This window comes from Bombina bombina, chromosome 6 (assembly GCF_027579735.1).
Source record: "Bombina bombina isolate aBomBom1 chromosome 6, aBomBom1.pri, whole genome shotgun sequence".
In the NCBI taxonomy this organism is placed as follows: Eukaryota; Metazoa; Chordata; class Amphibia; order Anura; family Bombinatoridae; genus Bombina; species Bombina bombina.
The window spans coordinates 128,817,625-128,835,976 of record NC_069504.1 but is presented as its reverse complement, the minus strand read 5'-3'; the positions used below and the strand labels follow the sequence as shown (position 1 = coordinate 128,835,976).

Genomic DNA, 18,352 nt, shown 5'->3' with positions numbered 1-18,352 from the left:
ATAACAGAGAACCTATGAAATAGACCCCGTAGAAGGAGATCATTGAATTCAAATAGGCAATACTCTCCTCACATCCCTCTGACATTCACTGCACGCTGAGAGGAAAACCGGGCTCCAACCTGCTGCGGAGCGCATATCAACGTAGAATCTAGCACAAACTTACTTCACCACCTCCATAGGAGGCAAAGTGGACTCTTGCTAATTACATGAAAGAAATGTTTACTAGTCAAACTTTCTCTTGTCCACAATGTCTTTATATTAATGCAGACATTTTACATATGTTCTTTGGGTGTCCCAAGGCCGGACAATTCTGGAAGAAGGTCGCTTATTGGATTAACAATATTTATAAACTAAAGATCTGCTTAGATGCAGATTGTATTTTTTTCCTCAATTATGCCAATCAGGATGTATTATTACAGAAAAAAATTCTAAATATAATTATTTTGTTGGTTAGACAATTGATAGTGAAAAACTGGAAAGCTAATAAAATGCCTGATTTTTCAGTGTTCATTAAGGAAATCCAGATGCATATAATGTACGAGTCTTTTCATCTTAGAGAAGCAAGAGAAAAGGAAGTAAGGAAATTCTTATTAGGATGGCTGCCGATAATCAAGACATACTCGGAAAGTATTCAAAAGTCTATATTATATCCATTTTTTAGTTCAGAGTGTTTCTGTGATTTGGCGATATTAGGTGAATTTCCAGCAGAATGGATTAGGAATTACAGAGACATGTAACATGTTACCTTTAAGAGGCGTGGTGGACCGAACTCTGTCCCCAGATTAGTACAGTGGGAGCGTGAAGGGGGAGCGGAGCTCGCGCGAGAGACGGTAACTTCCCTTCTTTTTTTTTTTTCTCTCTCTTCCCCTATTTTCTGATTTTCCTTTGTTTTTCTATATTTTGTGTTTTAAGATAAAAAGTGCTTCAGTGTAAAAGTAGAAAAATTTGAAAAGATTTTTTTTCTCAGTATCCAGCATATGGTCATAAGGTAATGAAGAGACTAGGTATTTTGTTTCAGTTTTATTAAACTACTTGGATAAGTTCTCTTATATAAGGAAGACATATAAGTTTATGTACTGTGAAGGTTCATAACGTATGTAGTAGACGTTAATTTTCTGTATTTTGCCAAAATTGAAAGGGATGGTATGTGAAACCTTTAAAAGGCCTGGTATGTTTTTTTCTTCTGTTTTTATGTTCTCTTCATGGCTGTACAACATTTAACACCCTGCGAGGTGGTCTTATTTTTGTAATATGTTTTAAGTTGATACTGTGTGTTGTTTTTCTTTTACACTGTTGGCACATATAAATAAATAATAATAATAAAAAAAAACTAAGACAAAACCACAAAAATCACTTATGACAACTCAGTAATTATAATATATTTAAGACGTGGTCTCCTAGGCTCATGCGTCACAATGATAGGCATCGCAGGACAACTGAGCCATTGTTGGAGCGGTAGCACGATTTAATTCATATTCATCTGTTCACACAGCTATATTGTGACTTTTGTACAATTGTACTTTTAATACATTCACATTTATAATAGAATACCACAGACTTATTGCTGGATGTATACTAGGTACCTGGCAGTATAAAAATAGGTGTGCACCATCCTAAGCGCCAGAGAGGCTCACATATACATGAGTAGCCCTTCGGCAATCCATTATGGTTTGGAAAATATAAAACACTTCACTATATTGTTTTTGCTTTTAAGGCACAAAGATCAATTATTTACTTTGGATAATAAAACATGTTTGGAACAATCACTTCATATTTTATAATATATTAGAAGCAAATCAGAACAACTTTACAAAGCTGAAAAAAAAAAAACAACAAGAAAATTTAATTTAAAAAATATATATTTAAATAAATCTACATGGCCAAGAAGACGACTAATTTCAATAAGCCTCATGTGTGTGCTACAAAAATTTTAATTCCTTCATGTATGTAGATAACAGCATATTAGCTATATAAACAACAAGATGCCATATTGGCTAAATAAATAACAAGATGCCTCTGGGGTCACAAAGTCATCCTGTTTCAAGTTTATATGGACATTGTTTCCAAGATTGTTCCCAATAATCAAAGTGTGCTTTGCCTATGATCTACAAAGTAGCACAAGCCACAACCTTTTTCTGCTGTTAATTCCTAATTTTAAACAAATCATCATGCACGTATTCCCACCTACAATACGGCATGGTTTTCTAAAAAAACTTAAATTATGCTTATCTGATAATTTTCTTTTTTTCAGATGGAAAAAGGGTCCACAGGTGCATTCATTACTTTTGGTAACTAAAAACCTGGCCACCAGGAGGAGGCAAAGACACCCCAGCCAAAGGTTTAAATACTCCTCCCACTTCCCTCATGCCCCAGTCATTCTGCCGAGGAACAAGGAACAGTAAAAGAAATACCAGGGTGAAAAGGTGCCAGAAGAATAAAAAATAAAGGCGCCCCCACAGAAAAAATACAGGTGAGGAGCTGTGGACTCTTTCCATCTGAAGAAAAGAAAACTATCAGGTAAGCATAATTTAAGTTTTTCTTCATAAATGGAAAGAGTCCACAGCTGCATTCATTACTTTTAGGAAAACAATACCCAAGCTATAGAAGACACAAAATGCAAAAACGGGAGGATACAGTAAACGGCTCATTCTGAGGGCACCAGGCTGGAAAAAACCCAAAAACACAATCTAACGAAACCCCGCTTCGTCGGAGCCGGGCAAAAAAACTAGAAGGAAAATGCCCCAAGGACACTGACCCGCAGATAGTCCGAAAGCCTAACTAGAGACTCACTGAGCCAACACTCCTCCAGGAGAACCGTCGCCCAGCAGTCGGTCCCTACACAACCCTTCCTAGTAAAGTACCAAAATCCCCAAAAGGGAGAGGACAAGGGTAAGCCAAAGGGATACCCAAAGGTACAGCAAATCCATAAAGGAAAAACCCCTGTCAAAGGAAGGCCAAGTCCACAGAGACCCGAATTGATCCGAGAACAAGGGGAGATGACGCCCAACCCACAATGAGCAACCGGACATCATCAAGAAAAAAGACAGCTGAAGAAAAAGTCCTCAAAGCGTCAGAACTCAGAGACTGAGCAAGCAGAAAATTACAAGTAGCAAACTCAGAATAAACATCTGAGTCCAGTAACATCTGCCATCCGTAGGAAGACAAGGAGAAAACACTATCCGTAAGGAAGAAGCAGCCGAACAAAATAGATTGCCCAACTTCCAAGACAGAGGACACTCTCCAGGAAATCCAGACCACCAAGCCTACTCACAGATCACAAAAGGGGAGAGGCACAGAACCTCTAAAAAAGGCCTACAGTCACCCATAAGACCTGAGGATGGACAACAGATCTCCGATCTTACCCTAGCCAGACCAGCCCAAGCAGCAGCAGATCTGAAAGCAAGGGAACCGAAAGGAAGCCCAAGAACGGCCCCCAAAAGGGCGGAAGAATGGACACAGTCACTTCAATCTAAAGACAATCGAGAAGGCGACAGACCCAAGGGATCTAGCCAGCCACCCGACTAAGTCGCAATGCGGAGCCAGCAGCTCCCCAGATGGAAAGGAACTCAAAGAGAAGACCAATCCCCGAAACAAATAAAACATATGCTCCAACCTCCCGAACACAGAAGAGGCCCCTAAAAAAAGGAACCACACCTCTGTAAGAAAGACACCGAGCCCCCTGAAGAGGAGAGCGTCGATAAACACCTGCCCATAAGACAGGAAGTTGTAGGAAGAACTGAGAGGACACAAGGCCACATCACTGACGAACACAGAAGAACTCCTTAAAAGACCATCATGCTAGCACACATACCAGGCGCAAAAGTAACAGCTGAGCAACCACAAACCTTCCTTTGCTAGGCAGGAAAGCCCACCATCAGGTCACGGTAGTTGGCTGTCCCAAGGGAACCGTATCGTCCGGCACAAGACAAGCCCCAAAGGAGCCACAGCTCTTCGAAAATCTGGCCAAGTTGTAAAACAGAACAGCCAGAACAAGGGCTAAGCCCAAGTACCCTGGAAACTGGAACCCCAGGCCAGTCCTAGGATCATAAGGTCTGGTAAGATCCCACAGTGGTATCCACAAAGAGAAAGCGCTGAGTTAAACCCTCGACCACCGGAAGATCAGGAAAAGAAGCACAGGCCCCACAAATGTTTCGATTAAACAATCTTCCAAGAACATAAATCCCTTGTCTGATATAAAAAAAAAACAGAAAAAAAATCCAGAATAACCCAGATAACAAGAGCAAGAAGCACTTGTAAGTCCCGACCCAAAGGGAAGAGACCACCCCTTGCAGGAGCCCAACACTCCAAAGAGCCAGGGCCGTAAAAGGACACTAGAGCTAACAGGTGTCCAAGCAACATTAACATGATTGTGCTTTAAAAGTGCAGCTAATCCCACTTAAGGAACACAAGGCATTTTATCAACCTTAAAAGGAGGAAAGAACTCGCCGGGGATCGAACTAGCAAACCTCTGTTTGCAACAGTACAGAGTAGCCACAGAGCATTAGTATGCTGAGCTAGATGGCCAGCTAGCCACGAGCTCCAGACACAAGGGGAACAGTGAGGACAAGTCACCCGAACACAGCAACATCAAGCCTCCACATCACCTCAGATTCGAAGTCAGAGGATAGTAAAACATGGGTTTGGATGTCACCTGTATGGCAATACCTGAACCATATGAATGGAAAACCACTAGGACCTCTTCTATCCCAAGAAGATGATGCAGAGCATTCCCAACACCGGGGAAAGGACCCCTAACCGGAGCCCAGAAAAGACCTCCCTGTCTAATGTCCCGAAAAAGAAAAAAATTCCCGAAGGGACTCCAAGTCCCCCAAAGGTGACCCATCCACAAGGAGAAACAGACAACATCCAAGAGGTCTCAATGAAGAAGAACCACTAAAGGAACAAGTCCAAAAAGTGCCATTTCCTAAAGCAACATCGCCTGACCGGCGGAAAAGAGGCGCTAAACCCTCTAATTTTCCCACCGTGTGGGAAGGAATACTCTAGGTTCCGACGGTATTGGAAACAACAGAGTGACGCAGCAAAATTAACTGACCCAGTCACCAGAGAGACGGCTATTTAGGACTGAAACAATCCCAAGAGACGCACGGACCCGCAAGTCCTCTCGAGAATGCTTAGCTGAAACTTGTAAAACAAATAACAAGAAACATAATAATGCTACGAGCACTCAGCACCCCAACCTGACCAGCAAGGTATAATAGGCGCCACGTGTCTGAATAAGCCTTGAGACAGAAGAACTGAACCCAAGCGATACCAGCCTGCAACCAAGGTCATAACTGCCAAGCTGGCTAAATCTGCCCTCAGAGAGGGAGGAAGAAAAAACAGATAAACATGGGGCTAACGTGTCCCGACCAACTTCCGTAGAAGAATACAGCGAGTATAGATCCCAGAGAAAGTTCCTACAGGAAACATAGTATGAAAAAGAATAAGAAAATTCATCCTAACCGGATAAAATAAAATGACAGGCAACCCGAGGGTTAACGCCCAAGAATAACAGAAAGATCCGCCCCAGCCTAACGAAAACCCTATTCTTCCAACAAAACTGGGAAGGATCTCGATAACAAGACTTAAAGGAGATTACTTCATCCCCCCATGTCTAGCGAGGTGAGCCATTTGAAGGAGGAGACTGATGAGTCCCATAACCAAGAAGGATAGGGTCCCCAAACAGCTCAAAAACTTGTCTGAGTAAGACACAAAGGCGAGCCTGCCTTTAACGAAAGGCACAACACTCAGGAACAATTACACCCGCAGGGAACTGCACCTGCCTTCCGGTGGCCGAGAGACCTGGGGCAATCAGGCACGAGCACAATCGCAATTAAACATCTGGACTTTGTAGACGCGCAAGAGCTAAAAGTATGTAAAAGCAAAAACGTGCCACAACCTATGGGGGGGGGGGGGAACAATCCACCCTCCGAGGCGGGAAACACATAATCTGGGTTACCCGCATGTGTAGTAGTAGTAGGCAGTGGTAGGGAACTCGCCTCACGGAGGACAGGGCCCCCAGAGGCGGATGGCTCAGCAGTCCCTTGAATCCCTGAGCCTGAACAAGACGCTCTAGGACGGCCTAAAGAACATAACTGACTAACTTGAGTCAATGGGACCAATTCGCATTCTTCACAGGACAAAGAATCTGAATCAGAAAGTTGAACAATCTCAACATCAGCATCCTCCATAACTGGATAAAGGATACCAAAAAAATGGACTATATATAAAACAATTTAAATGGCACCTGACACCTACAATGGCTGGGGCATTTACCACCTCCTATGAACAAGACACTAGCGGACTAGAATTCTCCGTCGCCACACAGTCACGAATGTGGAAATGGGAGACAAAAACGTAGACAGGGTGAACTGTACAGTAAAAAAAAAAGCATGCCCAACCGTAAGGTCGAGTCACTTCGAAAGGCCGTTATGTTCCAAAAGTCACAAGCCCAGTTAACACTACACATAAGCAGATTGAACCACATAAACATGATTACCCCCCCCCCTGTTCAATAATCCCCTCAGGAGTTATTAACCCTTGATTCCAAGATACTAAAGGAGTCCCACTGAGACCCTGTATTTTTCATGTGAGTTCGCAGAAACAAATACGTTACAGTACATTCATGAAGAAGTAAAATGAAACGATCTTACCGGAATCTGCGCGGTGGAACAGGAACACGATCCTTCAATTGTGGCAAATAGTAGCCTCGCCTCCGCCATGGACTTGAGAGAAGAAAGCAGGCAGTGAAGAGAAGTTTGACAATGCTGATTGCTTGTGGAGTTGTTAAAATGAGTCAGGATGGTTTCGCAGAAAGACTCTCGCTGCATCTCCAGACTCTAACTTTCATCTAAGCCCTCACTGAGAGACTGATAGGATTACTTAAAACTCCCAACCCATGTCGAAGAGTACTACCCTCCATAAGAGACGAAAACTAACTTCTGACACTTCTATGCCAACCTCCTGGGACGAAAGGCAAAGAATGACTAGGGGATGAGGGAAGTGGGAGGAGTATTTAAGCCTTTGGCTGGGGCGTCTTTGCCTCCTCCTGGTGGCCAGGTTCTTATTTCCCAAATGTAATGAATGCAGCTGTGGACTCTTTCCATTTATGAAGAAAATGTAAAATGATAACTGTCTCTAATGTTCATGTTAGTAAAGAACCATTTAATTTATTGAGAGAGCTAGAGAGAAATTCTAGTTTCTAGACAGTGTTATATATTATTTGGGGACTGATGATTTTCTCCATATCAGCAATGTGACCTGCTAGCATAAATATAGTGAATCTGATTTGCCTAAATACCTGTAATGATTTTATAATTTTGACGCTGTAAATGTCAGAGCCTGGACTCTGACTTGCAACCATAGGCCTAGATTTGGAGTTTGGCGGTAGATGGGTTGTTAACGCTACGCGGGCTTTTTTCGGGCCGCACCATAAAATTAACTCTGGTATCGAGAGTCCAAAAAAATGCTGCGTTAGGCTCCAAAAAAGGAGCGTAGAGCATTTTTACCGCAAATGCAACTCTCGATACCCGAGTTGCTTACGGACGCGGCCAGCCTCAAAAACGTGCTCGTGCACGATTCTCCCATAGGAAACAATGGGGCTGTTTGAGCTGAAAAAAAAACTAACACCTGCAAAAAAGCAGCGTTCAGCTCCTAACGCAGCCCCATTGTTTCCTATGGGGAAACACTTCCTACGTCTGCACCTAACAACCTAACATGTACCCCGAGTCTAAACACCCCTACCCTTACACTTATTAACCCCTAATCTTCCTCCCCCGCTATCGCTGACCCCTGCATATTATTATTAACCCCTAATCTGCCGCTCCGTACACCGCCGCAACCTACGTTATCCCTATGTACCCCTAATCTGCTGCCCCTAACACCGCCGACCCCTATATTATATTTATTAACCCCTAACCTGCCCCCCCACGTCGCCGCCAGCTACTTACAATAATTAACCCCTAATCTGCCGACCGCATAGCGCCGCCACCTACGTTATCCTTATGTACCCCTAATCTGCTGCCCCTAACACCGCCGACCCCTATATTATATTTATTAACCCCTAATCTGCCCCCTCAACGTCGCCGACACCTGCCTACACTTATTACCCCTAATCTGCCGAGCGGGACCTGAGCGCTACTATAATAAAGTTATTAACCCCTAATCCGCCTCACTAACCCTATATTAAATAGTATTAACCCCTAATCTGCCCTCCCTAACATCGCCGACACCTAACTTCAATTATTAACCCCTATTCTGATGACCGGAGCTCATCGCTACTATAATAAATGTATTAACCCCTAAAGCTAAGTCTAACCCTAACACTAACACCCCCCTAACTTAAATATAATTTACATCTAACGAAATTAATTAACTCTTATTAAATAAATTATTCCTATTTAAAGCTAAATACTTACCTGTAAAATACATCCTAATATAGCTACAATATAAATTATAATTATATTGTAGCTATTTTAGGATTAATATTTATTTTTACAGGCAACTTTGTAATTATTTTAACCAGGTACAATAGCTATTAAATAGTTAAGAACTATTTAATAGTTACCTAGTTAAAATAATAACAAAATTACCTGTAAAATAAGTCCTAACCTAAGTTATAATTAAACCTAACACTACCCTATCAATAAATTAATTAAATAAAATACCTACAATTACCTACAATAAAACCTAACACTACACTATCAATAAATAAATTAAATACAATTTCTACAAATAACTACAATTACATAAACTAACTAAAGTACAAAAAATAAAAAAGAACTAAGTTACAAAAAATAAAAAAATATTTACAAACATAAGAAAAATATTACAACAATTTTAAACTAATTACACCTACTCTAAGCCCCCTAATAAAATAACAAAGACCCCCAAAATAAAAAATTCCCTACCCTATTCTAAATTAATAAATTTAAAAGCTCTTTTACCTTACCAGCCCTGAACAGGGCCCTTTGCGGGGCATGCCCCAAGAAAATCAGCTCTTTTGCCTGTAAAAAAAAACATACAATACCCCCCCCCCAACATTACAACCCACCACCCACATACCCCTAATCTAACCCAAACCCCCCTTAAATAAACCTAACACTAAGCCCCCTGAAGATCTTCCTACCTTGTCTTCACCTCAACAGGTATCACCGATCCGTCCTGGCATCCGGTGCTGAAGAGGTCCAGAAGAGGCTCCAAAGTCTTCCTCCTATCCGGCAAGAAGAGGATATCCGGACCGGCAAACATCTTCATCCAAGCGGTATCTTCGATCTTCTTCCATCCGGTGCGGAGCGGGTCCATGTTGAAGCATCCGACGCGGATCCATCCTCTTCTTCCGGCGTCTCCCGACAAATGACGGTTCCTTTAAGGGACGTCATCCAAGATGGCGTCCTCGAATTCCGATTGGCTGATAGGATTCTATCAGCCAATCGGAATTAAGGTAGGAATATTCTGATTGGCTGATGGAATCAGCCAATCAGAATCAAGTTCAATCCGATTGGCTGATCCAATCAGCCAATCAGATTGAGCTCGCATTCTATTGGCTGTTCCGATCAGCCAATAGAATGCGTGCTCAATCTGATTGGCTGATTGGATCAGCCAATCGGATTGAACTTGATTCTGATTGGCTGATTCCATCAGCCAATCAGAATATTCCTACCTTAATTCCGATTGGCTGATAGAATCCTATCAGCCAATCGGAATTCGAGGGACGCCATCTTGGATGACGTCCCTTAAAGGAACCGTCATTCGTCAGGAGACGCCGGAAGAAGAGGATGGATCCGCGTTGGATGCTTCAACATGGACCCGCTCCGCACCGGATGGAAGAAGATCGAAGATGCCGCTTGGATGAAGATGTTTGCCGGTCCGGATGTCCTCTTCTTGCCGGATAGGAGGAAGACTTTGGAGCCTCTTCTGGACCTCTTCAGCACCGGATGCCAGGACGGATCGGTGATACCTGTTGAGGTGAAGACAAGGTAGGAAGATCTTCAGGGGCTTAGTGTTAGGTTTATTTAAGGGGGGTTTGGGTTAGATTAGGGGTATGTGGGTGGTGGGTTGTAATGTTGGGGGGGGGGTATTGTATGTTTTTTTTACAGGCAAAAGAGCTGATTTTCTTGGGGCATGCCCCGCAAAGGGCCCTGTTCAGGGCTGGTAAGGTAAAAGAGCTTTTAAATTTATTAATTTAGAATAGGGTAGGGAATTTTTTATTTTGGGGGTCTTTGTTATTTTATTAGGGGGCTTAGAGTAGGTGTAATTAGTTTAAAATTGTTGTAATATTTTTCTTATGTTTGTAAATATTTTTTTATTTTTTGTAACTTAGTTCTTTTTATTTTTTGTACTTTAGTTAGTTTATGTAATTGTAGTTATTTGTAGAAATTGTATTTAATTTATTTATTGATAGTGTAGTGTTAGGTTTTATTGTAGGTAATTGTAGGTATTTTATTTAATTAATTTATTGATAGGGTAGTGTTAGGTTTAATTATAACTTAGGTTAGGACTTATTTTACAGGTAATTTTGTTATTATTTTAACTAGGTAACTATTACATAGTTCTTAACTATTTAATAGCTATTGTACCTGGTTAAAATAAATACAAAGTTACCTGTAAAATAAATATTAATCCTAAAATAGCTACAATATAATTATAATTTATATTGTAGCTATATTAGGGTTTATTTTACAGGTAAGTATTTAGCATTAAATAGGAATAATTTATTTAATAAGAGTTAATTAATTTCGTTAGATTTAAATTATATTTAACTTAGGGGGGTGTTAGTGTTAGGTTTAGACTTAGCTTTAGGGGTTAATACATTTATTAGAATAGCGGCGAGATTCGGTCGTCAGATTAGGGGTTAATAATTGAAGTTAGGTGTCGGCGATGTTAGGGAGGGCAGATTAGGGGTTAATACTATTTATGATAGGGGTTAGTGAGGCGGATTAGGGGTTAATAACTTTATTATAGTAGCGCTCAGGTCCGCTCGGCAGATTAGGGGTTAATAAGTGTAGGCAGGTGTCGGCGACGTTGAGGGGGGCAGATTAGGGGTTAATAAATATAATATAGGGGTCGGTGGTGTTAGGGGCAGCAGATTAGGGGTACATAAGGATAACGTAGGTGGCGGCGCTTTGCGGTCGGCAGATTAGGGGTTAATTATTTTAAGTAGCTGGCGGCGACGTTGTGGGGGGGCAGGTTAGGGGTTAATAAATATAATATAGGGGTCGGCGGGGTTAGGGGAAGCAGATTAGGGGTACATAAGTATAACGTAGGTGGCGGTCGGCAGATTAGGGGTTAAAAAAATTTAATCGAGTTGCGGCGATGTGGGGAGACCTCGGTTTAGGGGTACATAGGTAGTTTATGGGTGTTAGTGTACTTTAGAGTACAGTAGTTAAGAGCTTTAGAAACCGGCGTTAGCCCAGAAAGCTCTTAACTCCTGCTTTTTTCCTGCGGCTGGAGTTTTGTCGTTAGAGCTCTAACGCTCACTTCAGAAACGACTCTAAATACCGGCGTTAGAAAAATCCCATTGAAAAGATAGGATATGCAAATGGCGTAGGGGGATCTGCGGTATGGAAAAGTCGCGGCTGAAAAGTGAGCGTTAGACCCTTACCTACACGACTCCAAATACCGGCGGTAGCCTAAAACCAGCGTTAGGAGCCTCTAACGCTGGTTTTCACGGCTAACGCCAAACTCTAAATCTAGGCCATAGTTTGCATTGCTGATTCCAGGACTAACTGGTTGGGACAATCAGCTGTTTAATCGGTAATATAGGGTACAACTTGTTAAACACACAGTAATATACAAGCAATAGTCTACTGTTGGCGTTCTACAAATAAATAATAATTCAAAATATAATGTCATCTATTTATATCCCCTAAAGTGAGTTGATATGTGTTACTAACAAAACTCTTCCTGCATTATTGCCCTCATCACAACATGCTTGTTTTATTTATAAAGTCCTTTGCTTAGTATCTTTTGTTTAAGGCTTTACACATTTTCTATATGAACCCCATAAAGGAGGTATCTGCATATTCTGTGTTGCTGTTCTATTTGTGAAAGTGTCAGAAACAATAACTTGAAAGTCTGCTTTTCAATTTAGTTTGAATGTCTTCGCTCATAATTCTCCCTGCATTACATATGTGTAGGATTCTCACATATTGAACGTGTGTTCCCTGGCATTAGATAAGTTTTAGACAATCCAAGTAACAAATACAGATTCGCTCACTGCCCTTAAACATTTATTCCAAGCTGCATTAAAAATATTGCCCTAGTAAAAACATCCTGGGAGGAGGGTCTAATGTAACGCATTTCAGCTCTCATGGCCGTACTTATCCATGCAGTTTTCAGCTCTTTATGAGTACAGCCCTGACATTTGAAAAGTACTAGACTGAATTCACTATCCAGGTTGTGTTAACCATGTCAACATGTTTATGCAGCTTGGAATAAATGTTTAACTCTTTAAGGACCAGTGACATACCCCGTGTGTCGCTGGTCTTTCAATGAGGATTTAATTTTTAATAGCGCGGTCTTGCCGCAAGCCATTTCCAGTGGCCAGTAGGAAGGAGGGAGGGTATAATAGTTCAGTGATGTCACTCGCTGCAGGACCCATGCTATTATACCCTAGAAAACCATTAAAGACCAGCGACATATAGGGTGAGCGAGTATGAATTTTTATTACTTTGATTATCCTATTATTAACGAATAGCTCCCACTTTTATAATGCTGGTGAGAGATTAAAAACCCCCCAGATATTACAATGTGACCGCTCTCACACTGCTGCACATACATGGTTTATGCGGTCAGTGGACGATGTGGAATATGTCAGGGATGATAGCATGTTGGGACAGTTGATGCATATTAGGGTGTCTAGTTCCTTGCAAAGGTAAAATGTCTTCTCTAACATCTAGGGGGAAAAAACACTTGAGACTGGAGAAAAAGTTCAGCCTTTATTTGCAAAGCAGGTATATGCAGGATGGTCAAAATTTGGAACATTGACTGTCCCTATTTTTTAATTTTCAAAGTGTTAAAACGTAATACTTTTAGCATTATAAAGTACTTTTGAAAATCTTTTTAGTTCTGATTGTATTAACTACTGAAAAAAGGTTGAGAAAAACGTTTAGTTAGTTTATACCTTGTGCAAATGAATGACGTTGAATACTTACCCATGCAAAGCCCAATAAGTTTGTAGGGAAAAAAACAGGACGCAATGAACGCTAACCATAGGCAAATATAAAGTTTCTGTGTTATTTCTGGTTGAACCCACATGAATAAGCTGCAAAATGGGGGTGAAATAAGGAAATGTGTTATTGGACATGACACAAACAAATTACATTTAAACATAATAATAATAATAATAATCATCATCATACTTCTTAATTTTTTCCAGTATATCAGCCATCTTGCCAAACAGGTTCTGTGATAAAAAGAAAAACAAACTGGTTATAAAGTTATTGTATTTTGCATCAGTTTCTCACAAAAAAATAAAAATCACACAGGATAATGAACTATAGTACTTTTGGAACATATTAAAAATTGATCCAAAGCTGAAATATATTTATCCAGAGACCTGATACCAAGTATCTGGCATCACATAAAACAAAATTAAATTCATAATTAATGTTGATCGGGATGTGCTTATTCTTCAAAGGCATTTGTACAAACTGTAAGGAAAGATCTAAAATTGGCAAACTGGATTTACCACAGATATATGTTAAATTATCCATCTAAGATAAAACAAGTAAGCAAAATACTATATAAATGGGACAACATTGGAGCGGGGGATATGGAGAATAAAAAAAGCGTAATGAAAATGATTTAAAGACAGCAGCACTATTATTTTAGTTTGTAGCAAACTACATTATTATTTAGCTTACTTAATTTTGTACCATCACCAAAAATGTAAACACCACTGCACTCTTATCAATCAAGGACAATGGTAAAAATATTAAAAAGAAGTCGGCCCCACTTAAGTCCAATTAGATTACAATCCCTTTACTGCAACACTGTTTCATTTCTCATAAAACCATGCTGACTCCTATCTTAAATAAGTTTCTTAATATAACCCGTCCCTTAAGTTCTCTTGCAGCAGATTGCTTACTACCGAGGCAGATATACTAATCTGTAATGCCATGGATAGGTTAAGGGAAAACAACTGAATTCCATCAGCTTTACAACAGTGACTAATACCTAAGGAGTCTGAGGCCGACATGTACTAACTGCCTTACAGACAAGGCTCTCAACTTGCGAACCTGTCCGTGCGGCTTTGCGGCCTACAAGCAGCGATCCTGTTTGTCTGCTGCCTGTATGTACTAGAACACACTCAAGCGAGTGTGTAACGCCGTCCTCTCTCGCGCAAGGGTCTGTCAATCACCCCGAGCAAAAGTTTGTTGGGTGACTTTTTTCCGCAAACTCAGAAGGAGCGGAGAGTGTAAGAAACATTACATTGCTGGAAGCAGACTCGCATTTGTGAACCTGCTCCGCAAGGGCTCTGAAGCAGCTTACACTGCTTAGTACATGGAATCCTGAGAGCAGGAAAATTAAAGAGACAGTAAAAACTTTAAGATTTTGAAAGAAAAATGTTTAGTCATGCGTAATCTAACAACTTTGCAGTACACTTATTTTTCTTCTGATCCCTTTTCATGTAATTTAGCTGTGAAAATGTTCTAACTTTCAGAACTTGAAATACACCCTGCTGACTTCCCAAGGCTAACCATGCTACCATGCTGATAACTTCAAATGCATTTGAGACTAACTTTACGGCAGTGGCTAACCTTGTTGTCTGCGGACTAAAGCCCAGATTGGCTCCTACAAATAAGGCATATGGTGAGTGCAGTTTGGCTATTGAAAAACAATTACAGTAAAAAAAAGGATGTTAATTTGTTTTAAAATGTTTAAATTTGGCAAATTTGTTAATCTATAGTAACAAAACAAATAAGTATGTAATCATTAGATCTTTACTGCCCATATAAGAATGCAGGTTGCAACAAACTCACTTCTATACATGACCTCTTTATCTCCCCGCTCCCTCAACCTTCTGGCCTAACAGAAACCTGGCTCTCTCCCCTAGACACAGCATCCACTGCTGCTCTGTCACATGGGGGTCTCCACTTCAGCCACACTCCTAGGTCTGGTAATAGACAAGGAAGTGGTGTAGGTATTTTACTTTCCTCTCGTTGCACCTTTCAACAAATACATCCCATCTCTTCCCTCACATTTTCCTCATTCGAAACCCACATAATTTGCTTATTCTCTCCTCTTTCTATATGTGTCTCAGTCATATACCGTCCTCCTGGCTCCTCAACTCAATTTCTAGATCACTTGGCTGCCTGGCTACCTTATTTCCTTTTCTCAGACACCCCCTTCCCTCATTCTTGGTGACTTCAATATCCCTCTTGACAATCCCACTGCCTCCTCTGCAAAACAACTTCTGCAACTCACTTCCTCTTTCGGCTTGTCAGAATGGACCGATTCTCCCACTCACAAAGATGGTCACTCCCTTGACCTGATCTTTAGCTATCGATGCACTCTCTCAAACTTCACAAACTCCCCCTTTCCTCTTTCTGACAACCATCTTCTTACTTGCAACATATCATCCCTCCCTACAATTCTCCCTTCTTCTGCTCCTCACACCAAACTTCACAGATGCATTATGTCATTAGATCAACAACAGCTTTCTAATTCCCTCAAACCTCTCCTCTCATCCTTCTCCTCCTTTTCCTGCCCTGACCAATCTATCTGCCACTATAATTCCACCCTTACATCAGTCCTTGACAATCTCGCCCCTCTTACCATAGCTCAGAAATCAAACACTCATCCTCAGCCCTGGCATACTCCTCTGACACGATACCTACGCAGATGTTCCCGTACTGCTGAGCGGCACTGGAAAAAAATCTAGGAGTTCAGCGGATTTTCAACATTACAAATTTATCTTGAACTCCTACTACTCTGCCCTTAATTTCCATAAGCAACACTACTTCTCTACTCTTATCTCTAATCTTTCTTCAAACCCAAAACGTTTGTTCTCCACTTTCAATACCCTTCTCCACCCTCCCCCACCTCCTAATAGAACTTCTCTGTCAGCTCAAGACTTTGCCAGCCACTTCAATAACAAAATCGACTCCATCAGAAATGAAATCAGCTCTCAACATAATTCCATTCTCTCTCCCCCTCAAATGCTCTTAATCAACCACAACCCACATAACCTTAAACTTAGCTCATTCTCCCCTGTTATTGAGGAAGAAGTTTCGGCACTTATACTGCGCTCTCACCTCACTACCTGTCCCTTGACCCTATCCTATCCCCTATCCTACAGCTACTCCCCTCCCTCTCTGCCACCCTTACCCCTATACTCACACACACTATCAACCTCTCCCTCAGCACCGGTATATTTCCCTCATCGCTGAAACATGCACTGGTCACCCCTATCCTCAAAAAACCTTCCCTTGATCCTACCTCCCCATCCCACTACCCGCCCTATTTCCCTCCTCCTCTTGCATCAAAGCTTCTTGAAAAACTAGCTTATGCACGCCTATCCCATTTCCTTACAATAAACTCCCTCCTTGACCCACTGCAATCTGGATTTCGTCCCCATCACTCTACAGAGACAGCAATTGTTAAGGTTACCAACGACCTACTTACAGCAAAATCAAAACGGCACTTCTCTCTGCTTATCCTCCTTGATCTGTCCGCAGCCTTTGACACTGTTGACCACCCTCTTTTGCCCCAAACCCTCCAATCCTTCAGCATCTGTGACACAGCCCTCTCGTGGCACTCTTCCTACCTGTCAAACCATACCTTTAGTGTAGCCTTCTCTGGGGCCTCCTCTGCCCCGTCACCACTTTCTGTCGGAGTAACGCAAGGCTCTGTCCTCGGTTCCCTTCTCTTCTCAATCTACACGTCATCACTAGGCTCTCTAATAAAGTCCCAAAGTTTACAATATCATTTGTATGCCGACGACACCCAAATCTACTTCTCTGCACCAGACCTATCTCCTTCCTTGCTAACCCGTACCACTAACTGTCTCTCTCACATCTCTAACTGGATGTCCTCTCACTACCTCAAGCTAAATCTCTCCAAAACTGAGCTCCTTATTTTCCCCCCTTCTTCTAAACTCTCCACCCCTAATCTCTCTATAACTGTCGACAACTCCATCATTACCCCTACCCCGCACGCCCGATGTCTCAGGGTCACATTTGACTCAGATCTTTCTTTCACTCCTCACATTCAGTCTTTGGCTAAAGCCTGCTGCTTCCACCTTAAAAACATCTCTAAAATTAGACACTTCCTTACACGACATAACTAAGATTTTAATCCACTCTCTCATTCTTTCCCGCCTTGATTACTGCAACTCTGTTCTCTCTGGTCTCCCCACCTGCCGCCTAGCTCCTTTACAATCCATGATGAACGCCTCTGCCAGACTCATCTTCCTTACATGTCGCTCTTCATCTGCTGCACCTCTCTGCCAATCCCTTCACTGGCTTCCTCTTGCCTCTAGGATCAAACAAATAATTCTCATTCTGACTTACAAAGCCCTCAACTGCACTGCTCCCCCCTATCTCCAGATACTCTCCCTCCCGTCCCCTTCGCTCTGCTCATGACCTCCTACTCTCCTCCTGTCCCGGGACCTGCAAGGGAGCGTGCATCATGCACTCATGTTATTTCCCTACTTAGTTTAAGGAAGTTTACTATGAAATCTCATGAGATCATAGTAAAAGAGTTCATGACCTCAGCACTGCTGACGCATGTTCATTCTTCCTTTTTTTATTTTTTTAAACCTGCAGCTGGGCAGTAACTGAAAGATACATTTTTACACAGAAAAATGTTATACTGCCTCAGTTTTAAGTGATTTAGCATATGAGTATTATGTGCCTTTAATGTATGAAGCCTGTTATTTTTAATATAGAGTTGCACATGATTTGAACTGCTGTTTTAATGTTATAAAGGGAAACACAGTGAGGACAGCAGGGACTATTGGGTTTTAAACTCAATTTGGGATAGTTGAACACTTTCATAGGTTGCTGGATGTATGTGCTGATCAGTGACATGCAGTGAGGTCAGAGGCTGGTGAGGCACTAGATATGGTTTAAATGATAGCTGAACCAGTGTACAGGTGACAATCAGGTGATGGGTGAGAGCAAGTTAGTAACCACTGAGTTACTGATCAGCAGATTACTTAACCTGTGCACTGATTCAGTTATAATGAAAACCTGGCCTGTTGGGGGTACTTGAGGACCATTGTTGAGAAACACTGCACTAAAGCACCAGCTCATCGGAAATGTATTGATTGCCTGGAGAATAAAGCACACATACTCTGCTCACCGACACCCACACACTCTGCTCACATACACACTCAAACAATTCT

The 18,352-nt window shown here is 41.5% G+C and overlaps 1 protein-coding gene across 1 annotated transcript in view; it reads right to left on the bottom strand.

The window, feature by feature from the left end:
• Positions 1 to 18,352, bottom strand: part of GRAMD4 (GRAM domain containing 4) — an 837,450-nt gene that overhangs the window by 169,192 nt on the left and 649,906 nt on the right. Inside the window, exons 12-13 of the mRNA XM_053716614.1 lie at positions 13,362 to 13,405; positions 13,155 to 13,264 (exon numbers count right to left, since the gene is read on the bottom strand). Coding sequence (XP_053572589.1) covers positions 13,155 to 13,264; positions 13,362 to 13,405 — 154 coding nt within the window. The remainder of the gene's footprint in view (positions 1 to 13,154; positions 13,265 to 13,361; positions 13,406 to 18,352) is intronic.